This window comes from Pristis pectinata, chromosome 35, assembly GCF_009764475.1.
Source record: "Pristis pectinata isolate sPriPec2 chromosome 35, sPriPec2.1.pri, whole genome shotgun sequence".
NCBI lineage: Eukaryota > Metazoa > Chordata > Chondrichthyes > Rhinopristiformes > Pristidae > Pristis > Pristis pectinata.
Genome location: NC_067439.1, coordinates 6294439 through 6322126, shown reverse-complemented (window position 1 = coordinate 6322126; position 27688 = coordinate 6294439). Strand labels below are relative to the sequence as shown.

General features: G+C 50.6%; 1 protein-coding gene across 2 annotated transcripts in view; it reads right to left on the bottom strand.

Annotated features, from left to right (window-relative positions):
- Positions 1–58: 58 nt before the first annotated feature.
- The window catches only part of vaspb (vasodilator stimulated phosphoprotein b), an 89987-nt gene continuing 62357 nt past the window's right edge, over positions 59–27688 (bottom strand). Inside the window, exons 2-14 of one of the 2 annotated variants that reach the window (XM_052044025.1) lie at positions 27675–27688; positions 26527–26707; positions 24219–24282; positions 21903–21970; positions 19611–19852; positions 17652–17779; positions 15440–15488; positions 13185–13230; positions 12105–12150; positions 11004–11066; positions 7921–7987; positions 7355–7412; positions 346–2481 (exon numbers count right to left, since the gene is read on the bottom strand). The exon at positions 27675–27688 is cut by the window's right edge and continues 158 nt beyond it. In XM_052044025.1, coding sequence (XP_051899985.1) covers positions 2447–2481; positions 7355–7412; positions 7921–7987; positions 11004–11066; positions 12105–12150; positions 13185–13230; positions 15440–15488; positions 17652–17779; positions 19611–19852; positions 21903–21970; positions 24219–24282; positions 26527–26707; positions 27675–27688 — 1061 coding nt within the window. In that variant the 3' untranslated portion in view covers positions 346–2446. Of the gene's footprint in view, positions 2482–7354; positions 7413–7920; positions 7988–11003; positions 11067–12104; positions 12151–13184; positions 13231–15439; positions 15489–17651; positions 17780–19610; positions 19853–21902; positions 21971–24218; positions 24283–26526; positions 26708–27674 lie in introns of both variants that reach the window. The other variant, XM_052044026.1, reaches the window with a different exon arrangement.

The following is a 27688-nucleotide window of genomic DNA, read 5'->3' as shown; positions in this document are numbered from 1 at the left end:
AGTTGCTTCATTCAAGAGGAATCCTTCCCACGGTCAAGGATGGAGAATGCAATGCAGGAATTAATTCAAACCAAGCCGCATCAGAATCAAACCAAAAGCAGTTATATTTAATATAAAGGCATCCAGTGTTTACACTTTATATAAAATAATGTAAAAAACACAAGCCAATAAAATGGACAACCTACAGATAGAGCATCCCACTTCCAGTAGCCAACCACATATACGTACAAAGCTAACTAACATCCCTCCCCATTCCGCTGTGATAAGCGCAATTCTCAGACCTCGACTCCTCTTGTTTCTCCCCTCCCTACTGTGCAACCCCCCCCAACCCCCCAGACCCAAATGGCAACCACCACCCCCCCCCCACCCACCCCCAACATCAGACTCTAAGGTAGACAGTTCCGCTTTGCGGAAGGAACTGAATCTGTCCCAGCCCCAGAAAGGTGCATAACCAGTTGGGGCAGAGACTCACCCAGCCCAGGGTCCATTTTAGACATTGACTGATCGACAGAGAGGCTTCATTTTGACCTCGAGGAAGAGATGTGGTCCCTGAAGTGGCTCCCACACTAACCCACTGGAGCAAGGTGACCAATGGAAGGTCTTCCACCTTCCCCTCGGTTCCAAGCAACTGAAATGGGAAAGATAGCGAGGGGGGGGGGAGGGGTGGAGAGCAGAGCATCCCCTTTATTGGTCACGTTGGCTGCAATGGTTCCCTCCCCCATTCAGTTCTAAGACACACGTCCACTGTGATCTGGTTTGGAGGCTTCTCTTCTGCTGTTCAGGACACCTCCCGCGGAAAGGGTCACTCAAGGGGAGTGGAGCCAAGGGATGTAAGAATGGGCTCTCCACACTCTGGGGTCAAATGAAGTTGGAGCAGTTCGTGGCTTCTACATAAGCCCAATGCCCAATTATACTCTTCCTCTCGGCAAAAAGGAGCAGAACTTAGAATCTCACAGCACGGAGGCCATTTAGCCCATTATAACCATGCCCACTCAATCACTGCTCTTCCTCCTCTTGCCCTGCACAAACCCACCAACAAACTTTCCCAGAATTAAATAGTTGAATATCCAGGTTAGGGACATGAACATCTCTGCATTTTATTGCCCACCCCTAACTGCCCCTAAATTGAGGCCATTAAGAGTCAACCACATGGTGGGTCTGGAGTTATGTTTAGGCCATACTAGGCGACGATGGCAGATTCCCTTCCCTAAAGGACTTGGCAAACCAGATGTTTTTTTTAAACTATCTGATAGTTTCCTGGTTACCTTTTTTCAAGAAATTTAAGATTTAAAAAGAAAATCAATTGAATTTAAATCCCCAGCTGCCAAAGAAGGGTTCAATTTCACATCCAGCAACTTAGCCACACCGCTATGTAGTTACTGTCCAGCAGTTTGCCTCCACAGATGCTGCTCGACCTGCTGAGTTCCTTCAGCAGTTTACTTTTGTTTTGCTCCGGATTCCAGCATCTGCAGTCTCCACATCACTGTGTCTGTGCTACCACTCCGTGTAGAAATTGGGAGTTCCACCTCCCCCTCCTTTCCCACTTCCTGAGCCCGCTGGCCCATCCTTCCAGGGAAAGCAGAGCTCAGGGTCTTGGGGTGGGAGGTGGGGGAGGGGGAGGGCGGTATTTGGGGGGAGTGGGGAGGGAATCGGATGGTGATGACCACAGCTTGATCAATACCCTGACAGTTGGGCAGACCTTGAACGAAACCTCACCACCCTTGACCACAGGAGATCATGGTGAGGCACACACTCGGAATAAGTTCTACACAATTAACCCAAGTTGGAAACTATTCTTGACTCCCAGAAGGGAATGTGAAAGGGGGCAGGTCTCCATTAAGATGGATGACCCCATTCTACAGATTTGGGAACACCAGCATTTCAGTTGGGGCTAAAATCAGAACCACATCAAAAGGTGCCCCTTTCCTTCAAATACTGATCAGTGAAGGGATACAGGTCAAATAGCTCAATATACAAAGGAATCCTGTCAATTTAAGATCCACCCCATAAAGTGGATGTCATAAGGCCTCCCCACATCACTTGTCTGTCCCAGTCGATAAGAAAAAAAATCAGGAAAATAAAATTAAATCGGGAAGTTTCTACGGCCAGAAAACTAAGGAACAGAGTCAACAAAACCTTCACCACTATTTTAATATAAAGGAAAAAAAATAATACATACCTGCCTGATAATCAAGAACTCAAAAAATAAAATGCAGAATCAATAAGGGCGAAAATAAAACAAATTTAAACTCATCGGCGAAACTGGGTAAGAGGTGCATTTATCATTCCCCATCCAAACATTTCTTTTTTCTTATTTTTCTCTTTTCAAAATTTTAAAAATAAGTCTTTGTGCTCCTTGGCCAAGATGGACATCTCTGGCTGTTGGCAGGACCAATGTTCGCTCACGTTCACTTGTCTTGACAGAAGACATGGGATGTGGAAACTCTTACGAAGTCAAGCGCCGCATCTCTTGCCGAACAGCTGGAGGGGGAGACGATGGTAGAAGGGAATCAAAGGAAATGAAGACTCTGGGTTATTCAGCCCATTGTCTTTGTGCTAGCAGAAAGAAGGAGCTGCCCAACCTTCTGACAGTCTGTAGCCCTACACATCACTGCTCTTTAAATTGGTAAATTGGTTTATTATTGTCACATGTACCGAGGTACAGTGATAAATTTGTCTTGCATACCGTTCATACAGATTAATTCATTACAACAGTGCATTGAGGTAGTACAGGGTAAAACAATAACAGAATGCGGAATAAAATGTTACAGAGAAAGTGCAGTGCAGGTAGACAATAAGGTGCAAGGTCATAACGAGGTAGATTGTGAGGTCAAGAGTCCATTTTATCGTTCTAGGGGACCATTCAATAGTCTTATAACAGTGGGATAGAAGCTGTCCCTGTCCACATCCAAGCACTGTGTAAATATGATGAGGGACTTCAGCCTCCATCACCCTTTCAGGCAGTGAGTTCCAGACTCCCACCAGTCTCTGGCGGGGAGGGGTGGACTATTTCCCAATCTTACCAATTACTTTGAATCTCTGACCTGAAATGTTAACTCCATTTTGCTTTTCACAGGTGCTGCCTGACTTGCTGGAGTATTTCCAATATTTAAATTTAAACCTTGATTTCGGACCCCTCTGCTAAGGGAAATAAGTCCTATTACTCTGTCCAAATCCCTTGTAATCTCTCTTGTCTCCCTTTAGCTTCCTCTATTCCAAAGGAAAATACCCTACCCCACCTAAACCTTTCCTCATAGCTGTAACTTTCCTTGTAAATCTCCTCTGGACCCTCTCCAGAGCAATCACATTTCTCCTCTGATGTGGTGACCTGCAGTGTACCCAGTAATCAGGCTGTGGTCTACTTGGTGTTGCACACAGTTCCAGTGTAACCTCCCTGCTGGATGCATCACAGCTTGGTATGGCAACTGCTCTGCAAGAAACTGCAGAGGGTTGTGGACACAGCTCAGCACATCACGGAAACCAGCCTCCCACCCTCTCCATGGACACTTCTCGCTGCCTCGGTAGAGAAGCCAGCATAATCAAAGACCTCACCCACCCTGGACATTCTCTCTTCTCCCCTCCCATCGGGCTGAAGATACAAAAGCCTGAAAGCACATACCACCAGGCTCAAGGACAGCTTCTGTCCCGCTGTTATAAGACTATTGAATGATCCCCAAGTACAATAAGATGGACTCTTGACATCACAATCTACGTCGTTATGACCTTGCACCTTATTGTCTACCTGCACTGCACTTTCTCAGTAACACTATATTCTGCATTCTGTTATTGTTTTACCCTGTACCTCAATGCACTGTGTAATGAATTGATCTGTATGAACGGAATGCAAGACAAGACGGAATGCAGGCATGGTAGTGTAGCGGTTAGCGTAATGCTTTACAGCACCAACGACCTGGGTTCAATTCCGGCTGCTGTCTGTAAGGAGTTTGTACATTCTCCCTGTGTTTGCGTTGGTTTCCTCCAGGTGCTCCGGTTGCCTCCCACATTCCAAAGACGTACGGGTTAGGAAGTTGTGGGCATGCTACGTTGGCACCGGAAGCATGGCGACACTGGCGGGCTGCCCCCAGAACACTCTACGCAAGAGATGCATTTCACTGTGTTTCAATGTACATGTCACTAATAAAGCTATCTTATCTTACAAGTTTTTCACTGTACCTCGGTACATGTGACAATAATAAACCAATTCCAATTCCTGCTCTTATACTCTAAACCTCCAATAACAAAGAGAAGCACCTCGGCAAGCTGTCCTATTCCCTCCAAGCACGCAACGGTCTTGCATCCCTGACCGTGCTTCAAGACCAATGAAGTGTGGTCACTGCTGTAATGCAGGCCATGTGACAGCCAGGCTGTGCACAGCAAGATCCCAGCTACAGGAAAATGATGAGACCGTATATCGATTAAGCACTGGTCCCGTGGCACTGGAGAGGAACTCACCCTGCTCAAAGAGTTTGCCTACGTCCGACTGTGAGGTTGAGACTAAAGGACAGCACCGCTGGCAGTGCGGCACTCCCTCAGCCCCGCACCGGGTTTATTGGTCCTGATCTTGGGTTCTGGTCTCTGTAGTGGCAAAACCTGACCCAGTCAGGGCTGCCCACTGAATCACAGCTAACCACATACGGACAAATTGTGCCAACTCTTGACACTACCACCTTCGTGTGCTTTGGCACGTCTTTGGCAGCGGAGGGGCAAAGGTCGCAGCCTAGTTGACGTCATGACAGAAGAGTTGTACAGCATGATGCAGGCCCTTCGGCCCAACTGGTCCATGCCGACCAAGGTGCCCATCTAAGCTAGTCCCAGTCGCCTGCATTTGGCCCAAATCTCTCTAAACCTTTCCTATCCATATACCTGTCCAAATATCTTTTAAATGTTGTTATTGTACCTGCCTCAACCACCTCCTCTGGCAGCTCGTTCCCTTCCCACCTTAAATCTAGGCCCTCTAGTTTTTGATTCCTTTTCCCTGGGAAAAAGACTGAGTGCATTCACCCTATCTATGTCCCTCATGATTTTATACACCTCTTTCAGGTCACCCCCCAGTCTCCTACGCTTCAAGGAATAAAGTCCTAGCCTGTCCAAAATCTCCCTATAACTCAGGCCCTCGAGTCCTGGCAACATTCTCGTAAATCTTCTCTGCACTCTTTCTAGTTTAATGACCTATTTTCTGGAACAGGGCGACTAAAACTGTCCACGATACCCCAAGTACGGCCTCACCAACATCTTGTACAACCGCAGCATAACATCCCGACTCCTGAACTCAGTGCCCTTGACTGATGAAGGCCAGCGTGCTGAGCACCTTCTTCGCCGCCTTGTCTACGTGTGACACAACTCATTTCAGTCAGTTGCCTTCCATTGGTGCCTCCCAGCCCAGAGTTCATGCTGGCAAGTATGAATAGTAATGGCTGCCACAGTTAAACAGCCAGCTGAAGAGTGCACCCTGGAGTTTAATCCCAGCAAATTAGAATTGGAATTAGTTTATTATTGTGAAATGTACCAAAGTACAGTGAAAAACTTGTCTTGCATACCGTTTATACAGATCAATTCATTACACAGTGCATCGAGGTAGTACAAGGTAAAACAATACAGAATGCGGAATAAAGTGTCACAGCTACAGAGAAAGTGCAGTGCAGGGTAGACAATAAGATGCAAGGTCATAATGAGGTAGATTGTAAGATATCTTTATTAGTCACATGTACATCAAAACACATGGTGAAATGCATCTTTTGCGTAGAGTGTTCTGGAGGCAGCCGGTAAGTGTCACCACGCTTCCGGTGCCAACATAGCACGCCCACAACTTCCTAACCTGTACGTCTTTGGAATGTGGAAGGAAACCGGAGCACCCGGAGGAAACCCACGCAGACACGGGGAGAACGTACAAATTCCTTACAGACAGTGGCGGGAATTGAACCCAGGTCGCTGGCACTGTAATAGCGTAAAACTAACTGCTACAGAGGTCAAGGGTCCATCTTATCATACTAGGGGACAATTCAATAGTCTTATAACAGCAGGATAAAAGCAGTCCTTGAGCCTGGTGGTACGTGCTTTCAGGCTTTTGTATCTTCTGGGATTGGGGGGGGGGGGGGGGGGGGGGGAAGAAGAGTGAATGTCCGGGGTGGGAGGGGTCTTTGGGACTGGGAAGGTAGCAAGGTTAACCATGTTACTTCAGGAAGGTAGAAGGACAGAAACTATCAGCAGCACATCTCCTTGGCTGCGCTATTCCATGAATGCACTCGGCCCTGGCTGCTTCAGGGTAAGAACAATCAATCCGAGCCTCTCGTTCTTTTGCCATAACCTACTCATTGACAATTCCCCATTGGATCTGCTTCCACTGTCCTTGTGCTCTGTTCCACACTCGCTGCGTAAGAATATTTCACTTCCGAACACAACAAATGATGCTAAAACAAACCACCAATAGAAGTCCAACTGGCTGATGAAAATAACAAAAAAAGCATCTTTAGCATGAGGGGAACAGGTCTCTGATGATTCACAATGACGCTACGTGGATAGGAAAGGTTTAGAGGGATATGGGCCAAAGGCAGGCAAATGGGACCAGTGTCTTTTGGGACCAGGACGAGTTGGGCTGAAGGGCCTGTTTCTGTGCTGTATGACCATGGTTGCCATGGGTCCTTGGGAGAGGGCCTCAATCTGCAGCCCCGACGGGGAGCTGGTGTTGGTTCTCAGTCTACGTGCTCTGCCTCAGGAGGGGACCACCACTGTCCATCTCCAGCAGATGCCCACCTGCCCCTCAAAGCTAGAGATGATCCCTTGTCTCGCTCCTACCCGGATGCGCCATGGCTCGGTATGGCAACCGCTCTGCCCGAGACCACAAGAAACTGCAGCGAGTTGCAAACACAGCCCAGTCCATCGCGCAAACCAGCCTCCCCTCTATCAACTCCCGCTGCCTCGGGAAAGCAGCCAACATAACCAAGGACCCCTCCCACCCCAGTCATTCTCTCTGCCCCTCTCCTGTCAGGCAGGAGATACAAAAGCTTGAGAGCACACACCACCAGGCTCAAGGACAGTTTCTATCCCGCTGTTATCAGACTCTTGAACCTCTAGTACGCTAAAAAGGTGAACTCTTGATCTACCTCGTCGTGGCCCTTGCACCTTATTGTCTAACTGCACTGCACTTTCTCTGTAACTGCAACACTATATTCTGCATTCTGTTTTTCTTTGTATTACCTTGATGCACATGTATGGAATGATCTGTCTGGATGGTACACAAATAAAAGCTTTGCACTGTATCTCGGACAATATTAAACCAATCTAGTTCCCATCACACTGCAGCCTCAACGCGCATTGCACCACGCAGCTGTACAACCTGCGCCAAGCAGGCCCCTACCTTCGATGATCTCGTCTTTAACCTTCTGCAATTCCTTCTTCACTTCCTCCAGCAGTTCCTGGATAACAAACACGGCAAAAGTCAGCGGGAGAGGGAAGGGGAGGGGGAGCCAGAGGGGAGGGGAAGGGGCTATGAAAGAGGTGGGGGAGGAAGGGTCAGGGGCACTTTCTGAACCCTGCTCACTCAGGTGATATCGGAACTGCAGTAACCAATCAGTGCACAGCAAGCTCCCGCAATGATATCGACCCGATCACGTTCGGATGGGAATTTGGTCACTGGACTAGTTCACGGGGGGGAGGGGGGGGCGGGAGAGAGCCCCACAAAGTGTGGGTGGAATTCATGTAAACATGCAAAGGGGAAGCGTGCAAGCAATTGAACGTCCCGCTGAGAAGACGGCTCCCCTGACAAGTGCGGTGCTCCCTCAGTGGGTCAGCTAGAGCTCGGTCATTGGAGCCAGGCTTGAGACCACAGCCTCAGAGGCAAGAGAGTGACCCAGGCGGAACAGCCACAGGGGAGCACACGGCAGGGGCGGGGTCTGAGCAAGAACGCAGCAAGGAGAATTTTACCTGCTTCATCCGATCCGCATCGCTGTCTTCTGAGCTCGCCTCGTTAGCACTCTGAGCGGACTTCACTCTAGGGAGAAGAAGAAAAAAAACACCCACAAAAATGAAATGGAAATAAGATCCAGGGCAGCACAGAGACTCAGACGGAGCGGGAAGAAATGGCGTGAGAGGCATGCGGGCAACGGACACACAGCAGCAGCAAAATCCACACATCTGGGCCCAGGTAACGGTTACCATGGCTACCGGCCACCTTAGCCGAGTGGCCTGGGCCTTCTCTCAGCCAGGGTTGGTGACTGGTCTTACGGTTAACAGGATTGGGCCCATGCCCCAGGGTGTAGAAGAACGGGGGGGAGGGGGCGATTAAAATGGATGCATTCCTGCGTACACAAGGCCTACTATGTTTCTCCTGGCTGGGGTGCCTAGAACCAGGAGCCATGGACTCAGAATAAAGGACCGAGACGGGAACAAATAGAAACCTACTGGATACTGAAAGGCCTGGGAATAGATTGGTTGTGAAGAGGATGTTTCCATTAGTAGGAGAGTCCAGGATCCGAGGGCGCAGCCTCAGAATAAAGGGACGTCCCTTTAGAACTGAGACAAGGAGGAATTTCTTCAGTCAGAGGGTGGTGAATCTGTGGAATTCGTTGTCACAGAGGACTATGGAGGCCAAGTCATTGGATGCATTTAAGGTAGAGATTGACAGGTTCTTGATTGGTAAGGGGGTTAAGGATTATGTGGAGAAGGCAGGAGAATGGGGTTGAGAGCGAAAAAAAAATCAGCCATGATTGAATGGCGGAGCAGACTCGATGGGCTGAATGGCCTAATTCTGATCCTGTACCTTATGGCCTGAATCACTTCACCCAGAGGGTGGTGGGTGTTTGTGGATCCTCGGTTGCTGGGTGTATTCAAGAAGGAGATCGATAGGATTCTTGTATATGAAGGGATGTAGGATTAGCGGAGGGAAACGGTGCTGAGGCAAAGGGTTGGCCATGATCTTATTGAATGGGGGAAGCAGAGAAGGGGGGCCGAATGGCCCATCCTGCTTGTATCTCTTACACTGCCAGTCCAAGGGTGCCCCAGGAGGTAGTGCAGTGGGATCTAGTCTCTGCACATTCCCGCAGTGTGTTCCAGACTGAGGACAGTGATTCAACAGGAAGGTCAACTGATTGCCCGGCTGAGTTAACAGGCACACTGAGTTAACCATCTCCGAGATGTTCCTCTCTGCCTGCTTCTTGGGAACTGGAGGCACGAACAGGGGAACAGACTGTGTGGCTGATTCCTTCTTGGGGAAGGGGATTGGAGTTTGGGACATTGGTAACGACAGTTGTGATTAGGGATGTTTCTCCCCTGTGCTAGTATGTCCCACTGACATCCTGAGGCATGTCCTGGATAATCTGAGGCGTGGTCAACGTTGTAATGTCAGAAATAGAGCCACCAACGTGTGCACAGCAAGATCCCACAACGACAGTTACGACCAGATCGTCTAGCGATGTCGACTGAGGGACAGATAATGGCCTCTGGGAAGAACGGCAAAATGGTACCACAAGATCTTTCCCATCTACATGAGAAAGCAGATGGTGGGGAGGATGGGGACGAAGCCCTGGGTTCATGCCTCGGATGGAAGACGGCACCTCCGGCAGAGCGGCACTCCCTCCACGGCACCAGGACCCTCGGCCTCGAGGCCAGGACTCGAACCCATGACCTTCTGAGTCAGAGATGAGAGTGCAAGCCACTGAGCCACACGAGCGGAGGGGCTCGCAGAGCCCAAGCGCTGATGAAAAGCCAGAGCTGGCAGACCAAAGCCAAAGCTGTTTGCGCAGAAGCCTTCCAGCAGCAAGTGACACACAACCAAGGGTTAAATTTCAGGAGGGGTGGAATGAGGCCGACTTCAGCTCCAGGGTAACACCCTCTTGATATCCTGTCATTGAGAAATACACTGTGGTTTTTTATCCTCAAAAAGCTGCTGGGTTTGGCCAGAGTAAAATTCTGCCCTGGCAGATTTAGGATTATTGTTGGGTGGGGGGGAAGTGATAGAACAAATAAACTCACTCCCCCACCCCCCCCCCCCAATCCACATCTAGTCCAAATTGACCCTGGCCCATAAACACATCCCGGACAATGACACTCGCACCCCACAAGTAGATTTGGAGAAAGAAATTGACTGTGAACATAGAACAGTACAGCACAGGAACAGGCCCTTCTCTTCTGCCCTCATATGGCCCATATCCCTCCATTCCCTGCATGTTCACGTGTTTAACAGTCTCTTAAACACCTCCATCGTATCTGCTTCCACCATCTCCCCTGGCAGCCTGTTCCTGGCACCCACCACTTTCTGTGTAAAAACTTGCCCCGCACATCTCCTTTAAACTTTCCCTCTCTCGCCTAAAATGCACGTCCTCTAGTATTTGACATTTCTACCCTGGGAGAAAGATTCTGACTGTCTACCTTATTTATGCCTCTCATAATTTTATAAAATTCTATGAGGTCTCCCCTCAGCCTCTCGACACTCCAGAGAAAACAGCCCAAGTTTGTCCAACCTCTCCTTATAGCTCATACCCTCTAATCCAGGCAGCATCCTGGTAAACCTCTCCTGCACCCTCTCCACATCCCTCCTACAATGGGGCGACCATAATTTTGCTGTATCCATACTTGCAATAAACTGAGACATTGTCAGATGCCCCATCACTTGCACAGAGGGGAGACCATTCAGCCCATTGTAATGGGCTGGATGAAAAAGAGCTAGTCAGCCTACTCCCATCTCTAGGTTGTAGCTCCAAAGGTCACTTTCAAGTACACCATAGTACTTGTTAAAATGTGACAAAGGATTCTGCTTTCACCATCCTTTGAGTTCCAGACACCCACCGCCCTCGAGGTGAGAAGATTTATCCCCTCTAATCCTTCTACCAATCACGTTAATATATTCTCCCTCTGCCAGAATGGATGGCCAAGTGAAGTCACATCAAAATGGATGACAGAAGGTTTATCCTTTGTTCCCCAAACTCTTTAACCCTTGGTTGAAATGTTCCAATGACGTGCCGACGCACAACATTGCCTAGCGGATTTGCACCCTTTAAAATGCTGAATACCTAGCATGAACCGAACCGGGTGAGCTGCTTGAAGAATCTGTGGTCTTCATCATGGAGCTACTTCTGAAGATCGAGACAAAAAACAGTCAAACAAGGAAGTGAATGAAAAGGAAGATTCAATGCCGTTACTTCAGGGAGCTTGGTAGTTCTACATGGGGCCAGCACCCTCTGCAATTGAACCAAGATGGGGAAAGGTGGAAAGAACAGAGCAGAGAATAACCAGTTAGACGAGAAAAAGCAAAGCTTCAATTACCCATTGAGCTCAATCCTTCCATACATCACCAACAAATCCCTCTGAGAGTTGGATTCAATCCAACCTGTTGAATCTTCCAAAGGCTTCTCCAGCACTGAGTTAAACTTCACTGCACCCGGAAACAATAAGGACAAGGGCCACCACCTGTAGATTCCCCTCCCAGTCCACACACCATCCTGGTTTGGGATCATGTCGTTGTTCCTTCATCATTGCTGGCTCCAAATCCTGGAACTCCATCCCCAACAGCAGCAGAAAGACTGCAGTGGCTCAAAGCAACAGTCCCACCTCCATCTCGTGTAAGTGAGGGTGGGCAATATATGCTGGCCCTGGCCACACTGCAGCAAAGAGTGAAAAGATACTCCCAGAGAAAATCCATCCTCAGCGCTGAACTTTGCAATCTAATATTGTGACGGATGGGAGCCTTCTCTCTATTTCAGTTTAGATATAGTTCTCCATTTTATTGAGCTTGGTTAACAGGGCACGGGACAGACTTGGCAGAGGTTAGGCCGAAAATCCAAGGACTCCTGGGTTACAGTGTGGCAGCTAATCCCTGGAAACTGAGGAGATGGGGGGAGCTAATACCGCTTGTACGTGATGATGGGGGTAAGGGGTGTGTGTGTGGAAAGGGGGGTGTTGTCAGAGGTGGGGGGAGTTGGGGTGGGAGGGGTCAGAGGGGGAAAGAGGTAGGGGGGAGGTCAGGTGGGAGGGGCCAGAGGGGGAAAGAGGTAGGGGGGAGGTCAGGTGGGAGGGGCCAGAGGGGGGAGAGAATAGGATTGGGGAGAAAGGTGCTGGTTGAACACAGTTTTTTGGCACGAATCTGATGCGACCTTCACCTCAGTCAGACTCACCTGGACACTGTCAAGGTGTTTCGCTCCCAAGGTCTCTTAACCGACTCTGAAATGGACATAGTGCACGACTCGGTTATGAAATGGCTTCCTCAGGCAACAACTAAAAACCAACATTCAGTTTTCAGAAATCAGCAGTCCTGGATCACCAGCCATTCCGTATGAAGAAAATTCACCTTGTAGTTGTCACCAACTGCTCAAAGATCACCCATCAGGAATCAGTGGAGTTGGAAACAGCTCGTTTAAACAATAGATTCAGCCAGGGTCACTCTCTGCAACTACAGAGAAATTCCTGTTTGATTTTCTTTACTCTGCCCCTCTCCATCTCTGTGAGCACAGTTGTCAATCCTCACAGAATTTGTCTGGAGCCTCTGATTAAACGACGGATACTGTTCTGGGCAAAAGTCTGGGGAATAAAAAGATTGAGGCCGGGAAGGACAGAGGTACTGCAATGTTACTTCTAAGTTAACAGCATTGATACACTGACAGGGCTGAACTGCCTTCTAGGGTGGCACAGTGGCAGAGCTGCTGCCTCGCAGCTCCAGCAACCTGGGTTCGATCCTGACCTCGGGTGCTGTCTGCATGGAGTTTGCATGTTCTCCCTGCGACCTCCAGGTGCTCATGTTTCCTCCCACATCCCAAAAACACGCAGAGTCAGTAGGTTAGCCGGCCGCTGTAACTTGCCCCTAGAGTGTGCGTGAGTGGTAGAATTGATGGGAATACCAGGGAAATAAGTTACAGGGAAAACCTGTGGGAAATCAGATTGTTTCTGTGACCTTGATGGGCTGAACAGCCTCATTCAACGTCGTAAGGAGCATCTGATTACTTGTCCACTGTCCTATTGTGTCCGAAAAAAAAATCACTCCAACTTCAGCTCCTGGCTGACGAGTAGGTGTTACCTGGGGTACACCGACCTGGTCCACACAAACTGCCCACGTGATTTGGGCCCTTTTAGTCCCGGTGGTGGGGGGAGATGGAGACGCATTTATCAACTCAGCCCTGATGGTGTGAAGCGGAGTGGATGGAGGTTGTAAAAGAATGGTAAATGCTTCTATTTATTCACTGCACTCAAACGATACATACCGTTGCTGTGGAGAATGGGTGCTTTAGTCCCTGGGTTGGCATCTTGCTAAAGAAACAAAAACAACTGAGTGAAGCACTGAAATCTTCCATCTACAGGACGACAGAAGAAAAAGGAGCAGGAGTAGGCCACCTGGCCCCTCAAACCTGCCCTGTCATTCAATATAATCATGGCTGACCTATGCTGGCCTCAACTCCTCTTCTGTGCCAGTTCCCCTGATCTTTCAATAATCTATCTACCCCTCCTTTAAATACTTCTAACGATCCAACCTCCACAAATAGCTGTTGAGAATTCGAGATTCACCAACTCCATAGTATGGAAACAATTGGCCCAACTGGTCCATGTTGACCAAGATGCCCCATCCAAGCTTGTCCTGTTTGGCCCATAACCTTCCCAGACTCAGCCAGCTCCATCACGGGCACAACCCTCCCCGCCATCGAGAACATCTTCAAGAGGCAGTGCCTCAAGAAGGTGGCATCCATCATTAAGGACCCTCACCAGCCGGGACATGCCCTCTTCTCGTTACTACCATCAGGGAGGAGGTACAGGAGCCTGAAGACCCACACTCAACACTTTAGGAACAGCTTCTTCCCCTCCGCCATCAGATTTCTGAACGGTCCATGAACCCATGAACACTACCTCGTTATTCCTCTTTTGCACTATTTATTTATTTTTGCAATTTATAGTAATCTTTATGTCTTGCACTGTACTGCTGCCGCAAAACAACAAATTTCACAACACGTCAGTGATAATAAACCTGATTCAGATTCAATCCATGTACCTGTCCAAGTGTCTTTTAAAAGTTGTTATTGTACCTGCCTCAACCACTTCCTCTGGCAGCTCGTTCCACATACATACCACCATTTGTGTAAAAAAAAGTTGCCCCTCAATCTCCTATTAAATCTCTCTCCTCTCACCTTAAACCTATGCCCTCTAGTTCTTAATTCCCCAACCCTGGGAAAAAGACTGAGTGCATTCACCTTGTCTATGCCCCTCATGATTTTATACGCCTCTGTAAGGTCACCTCTCAGTCTCCTATGCTTCAAGGAATAAAGTCCCAGTTTGTCCAACCGCTCCCTATAACTTAATCCCTCAAGTCCTGGCAACATTCTTGTAAATCTCTTCTGCACTCTTTCCAGTTTAATGACATCTTTCCTGTAACAGGGTGAAAACCTTCTGCAAAAATTTCTGTGGATCTCCATCTTAAATGACCAGCCCTTTGTCTTGTAGTTTTTTTTCCCCCCTTGTTCGAGATTCCCCCACTAATGAAAACATCTCAACATCTACCCTATCATGCCCCCTCAGGATCTTATATATCGCAATAAGGTTATCCCTCAGTTGTCGAAACTCCAAAGAATACAGATCCAAACTGTTTAGCCTTACTTGTCACAGGATCTCTTCCTCCCCCCACCCCATTTCACAAACTCCTCCTCCCTCCAGCGGCACACAAGATGCTGGAAGAACTCAGCAGGTCAGGCAGCACCTATGGAGGGAAAGATCTACATCCAGGTGAACATCTATGTCCAGATTAAGGGCCTCAACCCAAAACGTCGACCATCCATTTCCCTCCATAGACGCTGCCTGACCTGCTGAGTTCCTCCAGCGCCTTCGTGTGTTGCTCCAGATTCCAGCGTCTCCAGCCTCTTGTGTCTCTTCCTTCCTCTACTTGGATGTCCCCAGTGGGGTCTCTGCCAGGCTGGGGATCCCAAGGCTATTGCAGTCGGCTTGCTCACAGCAACCACCAGGGGGCAGTCAGGTCACACAGCTTCCCCAACTCCCTCACCTCCTGAGGGAACCAATAAAAATTACTACCTTCTAATTGATAGTTATTGACCTGAAATATTCTCTGTGTCTCCCTCCACAGATGCTGTCTGACCTGCTGAGCATTCTTTTATTTCAGATTTCCAGTATCCAGTATTTTGCTTTAATACAGACTATCAAATCCTTCCTTAGGACTAAACGCCTCTGGCGACATCTTACTCTGCCCCTCTCTGGCAATGGCCCGCTGGCACAATGTGAGCTGGCACAGAATTGATGACCTGAATGGCCTCTACCGTAAGAAGCCTCTGATTACACATCTGCTCTGATTCTGTGCCAGAGGAACCAAGCATCAGGCTGGCGCGCGATGGAGCGAGTGTGGCACAGTGCACCAACATCTCACCCCTGATGCTCATGGTGGTCCATCACCGGCTGCCCCCAGGGCAGGTGGGACCAGGTCAACATTGGCGCAACGACACTAGGGCACTCTCCAACTTACATTTGGTTCTTCCTCCTTCTTTGGAGGTGGTTTGTCTGCTACTTTCCGCCTGTGTGTAGAAAATGAAACAAGTGTTAGGATAAGCCCTCAATTTCCTTCCTCTCCGCCTCAAGAGTTGGTACTTGGACCTTCCTACAACCACTGTGACAAGCCTGAGTTGCCATCTTGACCTCAACCACAAGGCTTCTACACTTTGGCACTGCCATTGGAGGTTATGTTTTAGGTGCATACAGCATTAACAAGACCACTTCTGGAGTATTGTGTCTGAAGGATGTTATTGTGTTGGAGAGAAGGATTACTGGACCCTTAGTGTCACTAGTCATATCTATATAAATGATTTGGATGAAAATACAGATGGACAGGTTTGTAAGTTTGCAGACAACACAAAGATTGGTGGAGTTGTGGACAGCGTAGAGGGCTGTCAAAGGATAGACCAGGATATAGATCAGTTACAGATATGGGCGGACAAGTAGCATATGGGGTTTAATCCAAGCAAGTTTGAGGCGTTGCACCTTGGGAGGTCAAATGTAAGGGGAGAGTACACAGTTAATGGCAGGACCCTTAACAGCATTGATGTACAGAGGGATCTTGGGATCCAAGTCCACAGCTCCCTGAAAGTGGCCAAGTAAGTGGATAGGGTGGTAAAGAAAGCATACGGCACACTTGCCTTCATTGGTCGGGGCATTGAGCATAAGAGTCAGAAAGTCACTTCGCAGCTGTATAAAAACTTTGGTTAGGCCTCACTTGGAGTGCTGTGTGCGATTTTGGTCGCTCCATTACAGGAAGGGATGTGGAGGCTTTGGAAAGGGTGCAGAAGAGGTTTACCAGGACGCTGCCTGGATTACAGGGCATGAGCTATAAGGAGAGGTTGGAGAAACTTGGGTTGCTTTCTCTGGAGCGTTGGAGGCTGAGGGGAGACCTGATGGAAGTTTATAAAATTATGAGAGGCAGAGATAGAGTAGACAGTCAGTGTCTTTTCCCAGGGTAGAAATGTCAAATACTAGAAGACATGCATTTAAGGTGAGAGGGGAAAAGTTTAAAGGAGATGTGCTGGGCAAGTTTTTGTCACAGAAGGTGGTGGGTGCCTGGAAGGGGCTGCCAGGGGTGATGGTGGAGGCAGATACAACAGGGGCATTGAAGGTGCTGCTCGATAGACACGTGAATGTGCAGGGAGTGAAGGGATATGGATCATGTACCAGCAGAAGAGATTCAGCTAAATCTGGCAAGGTGTTTGGCGCAGATATCATGGGCCTGTTCCTGTGCTGTACTGTTCTATGTTCTGGACTAATACTTGGGATGGGCAGGTGGCCTCACAAGGAAAGGCTGAACCAGCTGAGCTTGTATCAGCTGGAGCTCGTATCAGCTGGAGCTCAGAAGATAGTGGGGACTTGGTTAAAACTTGCAATACTCACAGGCAGCAGCCAAGGGACAGAAAGAGAGTTAATGGTTCAGGGAGAAGACTTTTCGTCGGCTGGCGCTGAGGGAGTACCGTGCTATCGGAGTAAACCTGCTCTATAACGTGGGCACGGAACAGCCCACATGTCCACTGTGAAGAAGCATGGGGAAGTTCTTCCTAGTTCCCAGGGGGCCAATATACATCCCTTAACACCACCAATGCAGAATTGGTCGTTACACATTGTGGTTTGTAGGAGCTTGCTGTGCAGAAACTAGCTGCTACAACCTTTGCTACCATTTTAAAAGATCTTTGTTGACCAGAAATGGCTATGAAAGGTGCTACAGTGATGAAGCTGTCATTCCCTCAAGCTGCACTGAAACTCTATGCATGTTCTCTGACCAAAGCTATAGGTCAATAGGGACGACACAGTAGCACAGTGGGTACAGCCGCTGTCTCCCAGCTCCAGCGATCCGGGTTCGATCCCGACCTATGGCGCTGTGTGTGGAGTTTGCACACTCTCCCTGTGACCGGGTGGGTTTCCACCCCCCCCCCCCCCCCCAGGGTGCTCCGGTTTCCTCCCACATCCCAAAGTCGTGCGGGTCGGTGGGATAACTTTCCGCTGTAAATAGTGTTGATGGGAATGTAGGGAGAATGGGTTGCAGAGAAAATTAGTGGGGGGGGGTTTGCTCTGTGAGTTAGTATAGATTCAATGGCCAAAATGGCCTCCTCCCATGGAATATGGAGGACAAGTTTCTGTAACGGAAACCAGCCCCACCCCCCCACCCCCTCTCAACATTGCGGGAAGAGCCCCTAGACCTTCGTGCCAGCATGGCGCTCATCTCCTGCATGAGGCCGCCACCCCCGCCTCCTCCTCCGCCCCCTCCACCGCCCCGGTTGCCGTCAATCTTGGGGCTCGAGCTCCCGGTCGATGCGTTCTCCTCGGACTGTTGGGGAGAGAGAGAGAGAGGCAGTCACGTCATTACCATCCGTTCAACGCCATTGGCAAACAGGAGCCTGTGGTCATCTGGGGAACAAGACCGCAAGAAGTGGCGAAGAGTTGTGAACGCCCAAACCAACCTCCCCTCCATTGAACCCGTCTGCACTTCCCACTGCCTCGGGAAAGCAGCCTACATAATTAAACCCCCTCCCACCCCGGACATTCTCCCTTCTCCCCCCTTCTGGGGAGAAGATACAAAAGCCTGAGAACACGTACCACCGCTGTTTTCAGACTCTTGAACGGACCTCTCGTAGACTGAAGATGAACCCTCGATCTCCCAATCTACCTCATCATGGCCCTTGCACTTTATTTGCCTACCTACACTGCACTTTCTCTGTAGTTGCAGAACTATATGCTGCATTGTTTTCCTTTTCACCACCTCAATGTATTTATGTATGGCATGAACTGACTGGATGGCACACGAACAAACTTTTTCCACTGTATCTAAGTACACGTGACAATAAACTAATGCCAAAGTTCTTTGTGGGCAGCAAGAGACTGCTGTAACATAGGAACAATGTTAACAAAAGATCCCACCAATGGTGATGTGTCACTGACAGTTTAATGCTTTTGTTTGAGGGATAAACATTGCACAGTGGCACAGCTAGTAGAGCTGCTGCCTCATAGCTACACTGTGTAGAGGGAGCCTTACTCGGTATCTAACCCATGATGTCCCTGCCCTGGGAGTGTGTGATGGGACAGTGTAGGGAAGAGCCACTGCTTCACAGCTCCAGAGGCCCAGATTTGCTCCTGACCTCGTGTGTGGAGTTTGCACGTTCTCCCCATGGCCGTGTGGGTTTCCCTAGGTGCTCCAGTTTCCTCCCACACCCCAACTATGTGCATGTTGGTGGGTTAATTGGTCTGATGTAGGGTAGGTGAGGGGTAGAACCTGGGGGCGTGGGGAGGGTGGATGTAAGTTGATGGGAATGTGGGGAGAATAAAATGGGATTGGTGGAGGATTGGTGTAAATGGGTGGTTGATTCTCAGAGTGGGCTCAATGGGCGAAGGGACAGTATCTGTGCTTTAAGGTTCTGTTGTTGGAGGCTCTACTGCTGGGGGGGTGGGTTCTATTGGTGGGGGGGGGTCTATTGGTGGGGGGTTGTATCGGTGGGGGCTTCTATCGGTGGGGGGTTGGTGGGTTCTATCGGTGGGGGGTGGGAGGTTCTAATCGGTTGGGGCGGTGGGGGTTCTATCGGTGGGGGTGTGGGAGGTTCAACCTTGCCGTCTTCACAAAGGTGCCAATGGGATAACTTACATCTACCGTCCCTGATACCTGACCACCTCAATTCTGCTCCTGAGCAGGTCGCCTCAGTGCTTCCTCCGTTACAGTAGGGTCGGCCTCTCAAAGGATCACTGCCTGTGAAGTGCTTTGGGACGTCCTGAGGTCGTAACGATGCTGTAAAACTGGGAGGCCTCAGACCCGACCCAGTGGCTACACTGGACGACACACTGCCCCTCCCACTGATGCAGCGAGCTCTGTCCCACACCACTGCTGGCGGGAGGCACAGCCGCTGCTACTTCCTCCGTCTCTCATCCTCTGCTCCCCCACCTCATCCCCCCAAAATCCCTCGTCCTCCCCCCTCCTCACCACAACCCCCCCACTACCCCTCCCCTACCACCTCTCCCTTCAGCCCCTCCTCCCGCTGCCCCCACCCCATCCCCTCCCCTCTACCAATCCCCTTGCCCATCCTCTGCCCCACCCCTCCACCAATCCCCTCACCCCTCCCCATCAACCCTCCCCTCCCCTCCCCCACCCCCCCATTGTAAGCAGCCCCCACCTTGACGGATTTCTTCAGCCTGGCTCCCTGCAGCGCCGTGGCCAGCCCTCCTCCTCCTCCTCCGGAGCTGCCCCCTTCCGAGCTGGAGGGGGGGGGCAGGGGCGGCGGGGGAGGGGGGCCTCCCCCCGAGGGTGGCGGTGGTCCGGGTGGAGGAGGCACTCCTGTCTGTGGTGGGGGTCCGGGTGGAGGTGGGGGTCCGGGAGCCCCCCCGGCAGGGGAGGGAGCAGCGGGGGGAGTGGGTGCTGTGGGAGTGAAGAGAGATGTCAGTGCCGGCCCAGGCCATTCAGCCCACTGAATCTATTCTAGCCCCACCCCACCCAACCTGATCACTCAGCATCCTCTGCTCCTTCCTCCCTCCTCCACCAGTGTGAAGCCCTCTGAGCGAGCGTTCCACATTCCTACTTCATTCCCTCGCAAGAACCCCTGACCAACACTTATTGCCTGTCCCGTTAATGCCCCCACAGAGCATTGTACGGCACAGGAACAGGCCCTTCGGCCCACGAGGTCTGTGCCGGCCACGTTGCCAAATTAAACCAAATCTCATCTGCCTGCACATGATCCACGTCCCTCCTCTCCCTACATTTTCGTGTGTCTGTCTAACAGCCTCTTAAACCCCACTGTCATATCATATCCAGGAGCAGGCATGGTTAGCGCGACGCTATTACAGCGCCAATGACCCAGGTTCAATTCCCGCCGCTGTCTGTAAGGAGTTTGTACGTTCTCCCCGTGTCTGCGTGGGTTTCCTCCGGGTGCTCCGGTTTCCTCCCACATTCCAAAGACGTACGGGTTAGGAAGTTGTGGGCGTGCTATGTTGGCGCCGGAAGCGTGGCGACACTTGCGGGCTGCCCCCAGAACACTCTATGCAAAAAAGATGCATTTCACTGTGTACATGTGACTAATAAAGATATCTTATCTTACATCGAAACACACCGTGAAATGCATCTTTTTTGCATAGAGTGTTCTGGGGGCAGCCCGCAAGTGTCGCCACGCTTCCGGCGCCAACATAGCACGCCCACAACTTCCTAACCCGTACGTCTTTGGAATGTGGGAGGAAACCGGAGCACCCGGAGGAAACCCACGCAGACACGGGGAGAACGTACAAACTCCTTACAGACAGCGGCGGGAATTGAACCCAGGTCGCTGGCGCTGTAAAGCGTTATGCTAACCGCTGCACTACCGTGTCATGTGACTAATAAAGATATCTTATGTTGATGCAAGATGGCTGACAAGACAAGTGCTTTGCGGTGCTTCCAGGATTTAAGAAATGGTCCCAGTTTTGGCACTGGAGGCAGGCAGAGATACACAGGATGGTTTGGGAAGTTGGTGGGACTGGGAGACGCTGAAAGCAATGCACAGGGTTGGTGCTTATCCCAGCATGAAGCCAGATGTCTGGCAGCTTGGAATATCAGAGAATTAAAGCCGCATTTAGCAACTTACGGGTTACATAAGTCCTAAAGATCAGGCTGTCAGAAGTCCAGGACAGTTAACCCTGGTGTTAATCAGGCGACTGTGGTTACAATGCACTCTGACGTGGTCCCAACCTCACAGTTCCAAGTCCAAACCCCCCCACAAACCATCCCCAACCCCCATTCCCATCCCTGCTGCTGTTTCAGCTCAAGCGGACTCCTCTTCCCACCTAACTGCTCCATCACAGAGACGCGAGGGGTAAGTTTTTAACTGAGAGAGTGGTGGATGCCTGGAATGTGTTGCCTGATAGGGTGGTGGAGGCAAATTCATTGGGGGCTTTTAAGAGGGGCTTGGATGGGCACATGGATGAGAGGAAAATGGAGGGATCTGGGCAATCCGTAGGTGGGAGGGACTAATTACGTCGGCACAACATTGTGGGCCGAAGGGCCTGTTCTGTGCTGTAATGTTCTAGATTCATACAAAGCATCGCACCCTCCCCGGCCCCAGGGGCAAGAAACCTGAAGGAACTGAGTAGGTGGAGCGCAGCTGTCGGGGTAAGGGACGGTTGTTGGTTTGGGTCAAGACCCTGCATTGAGACTCTGGGTCCTCAAGCGGGGCTTCGACCCAAAACGTCGACAATTCCTCCCCGCCCCTCCCCACAGATGCTGCTCGACCTGCTGAGTCCCTCCAGCAGATTGTTGCTCCAGATCCAGCATCTACTGTTGTCTCCCCTTCCCTCGCTGCCTCCCTCTCACCACCCGACTCCCCACGTCCATCCGTAAATGCCCTCGTGTGGCCCTTGAAGGAACACTGGCTGACCTGTGACCAGTTGACGAACAGTCTGGGGGTCGGGAACAAGGGATGGTGGAACTCGTGACTCCCTACCTGCATTGCGTCGCTCCTGCTGTTCACGTTCCAGCTGTTCCTGCTTTTGCTGCTGCTCCAGCTGTTGCCTGTCGGTCAGATAGAAACACTCAGACACCAAGCACATCTGGGCTTGTTTCTCACCTCAATCAGTCAAACCAACCTCCTGCGTCTCACCTCCCACGGCCTCTCCCCAACAGATTTACACCGCCTCTTGTCTGTTGAGAGAAGGGGTAGCTGGAGCTCTCCTGTGGTTATGGGGAGGATGGTCGGGCATTGGGATTGGGACTGGGATTGGGGAGAATCTTCACTTGGGGGGGAGGAGCAGAGAATTCCCGGAAACCTTAATCCCTGAGGTTGGGCAGGCTGCGGAGCTGGGCGCAGTTGAGGGGAGGGAGGGATGGATGATAAAGAGGAGGAGGAGGGCTGAGGGTGATGAAGGGGGAGGTGAGAGAGAAGGCAGTGGGGGGGGGGGGGGGAAGGCCGAGGGAGAGGGAGGGCTGAGAGGAGAGGAGGGAGGGAGGAGGGAGGGAGGTGGGAGGGCCGCCGAGGGAGAGGAGGAGGGGGGAGGGAGATGAGGGGAGAGGAGGGGAGAGAGAAGGCTGAGAGTGAGGGGAGGGGGCGGGGAAGGCCGAGAAAGATGAGCGGGAGGGAGAGCTGAGGGACAGGAGGAAGGGGGAGGGACAGGAGGAAGGGGGAGGGAGAGGGGGAGGGGAGAGGGAGGGCCGAGGGAGGAGAGAAGACTGAGGCAGGGGGAGGTCCAAGAGGGGGGAGAGGGGAGGGAGGGCTGAGGGAGAGAAAGGGGGAGCGAGGGCCGAGTGGGAGGAGGGAGAGGAAGGGGGGCGGTACAACAGGGAGGGACACAGCGGCCAGCTACTCACTGCAAGTTACGAGGAGCCTCCTTCACCTCGGGGAACGTAATCCCCGATATCACAAACCCACACATTGGCACTGGGGTCGAGTCGTTGGGCAGACAACAGACGCAGAACTCAGGAGATGGGAGAGCAAACTCTGCAGCCCAGCTCACAGACCCAGCGATAATAGGATTAAGTCACCGAGCAAACGCTCGGTGGGATTGGAAGTCTTTCTCCGCTGGGTACAGGGGAGCCTGAATTCCAGTATGACAGAGGTGGGAGATTCCAGCCGCTGGACAAGGAAAGCCAGACCCTCCAGAGGTCTCGTGGATTGCTCCAGTTCTAGATTCTTAGACGAGGTTTAGTCTACTCCGAGAGTTTTCCCATTTAGAACTTACTCGAAGGACAAATGTTAAACCATTCCTGGAGTAAGAGCATTGGACTCCAAGAGCAGATATCGTGCGATGAAGTTCATTCAGGGACAGGTTGGAGCGTAGAAGAATGAGGGGAGATTTAATAAGAGGTTTACAAAATTATGAGGGGTACAGACAGATTAAATGCGAGTAGGCTCTTTCCACCTAGATTAGGAGAGATAAGTACGAGAGGACATGGCTTTAGGGTGAAAGGGGAAAGGTTTGGGGGAACATTAGTGGGAACTTCTTCACTCAGAGAGTGGTGGGAGTGTGGAACGAGCTGCCATCTGACGTGGTAAATGCGGGCTCACTCTTAAGTTTTAAGAATAAATTGGATAGATACATGGAGGGGAGAGGTCTGGAGGTTTATGGATTGGGTGCAGGTCAATGGGACCAGTGGAATAAAGATTCGGCACAGACTAGAAGGGCCAAATGGCCTGTTTTCTGTTCTGTAGTGTTCTATGGTTCTAAAACCCAAGGATAGGTCCTTCGAGAAGAGGGATGGAGCAGAGAGTCGTGGACACAGCCTGGTCCTCCCCACCACTGACAGCATCTACAGGAGGCGGCATCTGTCAAAAATCCCCACCATCCAGGCCATGCCCTCTTCTTGCTGCTGCTGTTGGGCAGGATGTACAGAAGCCTGAAGTCCCACACCACCAGGTTCAGGAACAGCTACCTTCCTGCAACCATCTGGTTCTTGAACCAACCTGCACAACCCTAACCCTACCTCAGCAACAGAACACTACAGACCACTTCTTGCACTACTGTGGACTTGTCTCTGGTTGTGCCTTTTTGTTTTGAACTAATGTCTTGTTTTTGCACACTTTTTTTCCTCTCTCCATCATCTTGAATAATTTATTTTCTGTGTGCTGTGCCTGCGATGCTGCTGCAAGATTTTCATTGCACTTGTACCTCACCGTACCTCACCGTGCATATGACAATAAACTTGACTTGATTAACTGATAAGGAGCTGGTACTCAACAGCTCTGTGCTCCCCTTCCTTTACTTTGCAAGCTCTTGGTGTCTGTGGGCTGTGAGTGGGCCCTGGGTCCTCCCCGTCATCGACTCACCTCCTCTGCTGCTCCAGCTCCTCGGCTGTTGGTCCATTGTTTATGGTCCGTGGGAGACTGTGACCTGCAGAGACACCAAAGAGCGCAAAGGGTTAATGGCATCTTCAAAAAGTTCTTCCGAGAAGTCCGCAAACTCGCTAAGGACTTTCGCCAGGAAGCTGAGAGATTGTGAACGGGGGTCTAATTTCACACTGGTTGCAGGCCTCAGATGTGGAAGCTGATTTGTGCAAATTCGAAGTTTAGGTCAGAGGTGACTTCATAGAACATAGACTAGTACAGCACAATACAGGCCCTTCGGCCCACAATGTTGTGCCGACTTTTAAACCTTGACTAAGACTATCTAACGCCTTCCTCCCACATATCCGTCTATTTTAAATTCCTCCATATGCTTATCTAGTAATCTCTTGAATTTGACCAATGTACCTGCCTCCACCACCGCCCCAGGCAGCGCATTCCATGCCCCAACCACTCTGTAGGTAAAAAACCTTCCTCTGATATCTCCCTTGAACTTCCCACCCATTACTTCAAAGCCATGCCCTCTTGTATTGAGCATTGGTGCCCCGGGAAAGAGGTGCTGGCTGTCCACGCTATCTATTCCTCTTAACATTTTGTACACCTCTATCTTATCTTATCTTATCCTCCTTCTCTCCAAAGAGTAAAGCCCCAGCTCCCTTAGTCACTTCACTTTCCAGTGTTCCCACAACTGAATCTAGCGAGTGAAGTTTCTAACTTGAAATGCAGAAAAGATACCAGACAGAAGCAAAACAAAAAATGGAGGAGGGGAAGTCCCCTCGTTAATAGTTTGAAACGAGAAGTGTGGTGAACTGCTCTGGGAGGTCAGAGGCCAAGAGAGGAACTGGAGAGACTGAACAAACAGACCAAGATACTCCTGAAGCTTAAACCACCCCACAGTCTGGTTTGTGCCAAGGTGTGACACGGATTGCTGTAACAGAGCTCAGAACCTTTGAGGTTCTACTTCTACTGTTCCCCCATAGACTCTGGCTACAACTTTAAGAGACACACTCAACTTGCGCTAAGCTCCCATACCTTGTGGAAGTAGGTGCTGATTAAACCAGGACATCAGTTAAATGACAACCATTCAAGTTCTTGGGATCTTGCTGTGCACAAGATGTCTGTTGTGTTTGCCTGGCGATGTCAGGCGGCTGACATCGGGCCCATCGCCCACTGTGGTACCGAGGGAGTGCAGCAGTGTCAGAGGTGGTGTCTCTTGGGTGAGGCCCCACCTGTTGTCGGGCGGACAGAGAAGGATCCCACGGCTGCACTTCATAGAGGAGCAGGAGGGTTCTCCCCCCTGTCCCAAGGCCAAAATATTTACTCCTTAACTCACTAAAGTAGAACATCTGCTCATCCTGAGGTGAGTATGAGGTGGTGAGTAAATGGAACGAGCTGCCAGAGGAAGCGACTGAGGCAGGTACAATAGGATCATTTAAGAAACACTTGGATAGGTACATTGAGGGGCGGGGCTTGGAGGGATATGGGCCAAATGCGGGAAATTCAGACTAGTTGGGTGGGCATCATGGTTGGCACGGACTGGTTGGGCTGAAGGGCCTGTATCCGTGCTGTATCACTCTATAACTCTATCCTTATGTTTGTGGGAGCTTGCTGTGCACAAATTGGTTGCCCCATCTCCTGCTTTACAACACCAATGCCACTCAAAGACCTTCATTGGCTGCTGGGAGAGATGCATTAGGAGAAACGCAATCCCCTTTATCACAACCTAGCAACACACAAGACAGGCAAGGGTTAAACTGCTGGGGCCCACAAGGCTAATTAACAGGCCACTTTCAGAAGCACACTCAAGATCATAAACCATTTCACACAAAGGCCATTCAAATTCTATCTAAATTCCCTTCCCCAATCCTCAATTGGTTCTGGGCAATCCATGCTGTACTGTCAATCCTTTTAGTTCCTGAGAGCGAGAGAGAGAGCGAGAGGAGAAGAGGACAGGAACTCAGCGGGTTGAGCAGTACCTGTGGGAGGAAAGGAGTTCAACGTTTCTGGTCGAAACCCAGCATCAGCTGATAATTCCTTCCCCCCCCACCACCACCCACAGATACTGCTCGACCGGCTGAGTTCCTCCAGCGGGTTGCTTGTTGGTCCAGGTTCCAGCGTCTGACCGTCTGTGGCGTCTCAGTTGGGGAGGGGGGAGCTGACCATAAGATCAAGGTTTCCAAGTGGTTCAGAATTAAAGGGGCAACACCCCCATGACACAATGTACCTTCGCCAATCGACACACGAGCGAGGGGTCCCTCCTCTGCCCCTTCACCTTCAGGATAATTTCACATACCCGCACTCGTTGTGCCATCGAGGACCTCAAGGGCGTGCTGCATCCCGTTGGCAAATAGCACTGCATCTTCCTTGCTCCCAAAGTTCAGCCCCCAGACCTGACGCATGTCCCGCCACTGGTGAAAGCTCGGCGTGGCCTGGTTATACTTGAGGCCTTTGGCGATCGGACAGTTTATCACCACCTAGCAACGCACCAGAAAGGCAAGGGTTAAACTGCTGGGGCCCACAAGCCTAATTAAAAAGGATACGAGCTGCAGCCAGTGGACTCCAAGTCACGACCCCCTTTAAGAATAACACTCAAGTCAATTCATGGAATCACGCAAAGGCCATTATCGTAGAGTTATACAGCATGAAAGGCCCTTTGGCCCACTGAGTTCATGTTAACCACTAAGCATCCACTTACACCAATCCCACACCAATCTCATTTTATTCCCCTCACATCCCAATCAACCGCCACCCTCTGTCCCCACCCCCCCGGATCCTGCCCGACCCACACACGAGGGGCAAACTGACCTCACCCATCAGCCCTCAGCCCGCACGTTCTTCGGGACATGGGAGGAAACCGGAGCACCCGGGGGTGGGAGGAACCCACGTGGTCACAGGGTCCCACTGCCGTCTGGCAAGCGGTACCAGAGCATCCGGGCCAGAACTACTAGACTGCACAGTTATCCCCCCAGGCTGTCAGGCTCCTGAATACCCTGGAGGCATTCTCAGACAAATGCCGCGTCAAAAGTCCTGGTTTGCACAACGGCGCCTAAGAACTTTGGCTGCTGCTGAACGTTTATACACAGTGCAATACAGTGAGTTCTGTATTTTCTTTGTCCAACTCGGTTTTGCACTGACCTTGCACTAATTTTGTATCCTGTATATATCATTTCTTGCACTATTTGTACTTGCACAACTTTTCTGTCTGCGTTTACTGTCTGTCCTCTGTTTTACGTATGTCCTCTGTTGTGAGAGTCTGGGGGAAACAACATTTTGTTTCTCCGTGTGTTTTACAGCATATGGGTGCATGATAATGAAGTATAACTTGAACTTGAAAATGGTGCAAACTCCACGCACGGAGAGTGCCCGGGGCTGGGTTTGAACCCGGGTCTCTGACGATGATCAGCTGACTCTCCCCACCAACCCAGCTGTCCAGACCAATACCTGCTGGTCCTGCT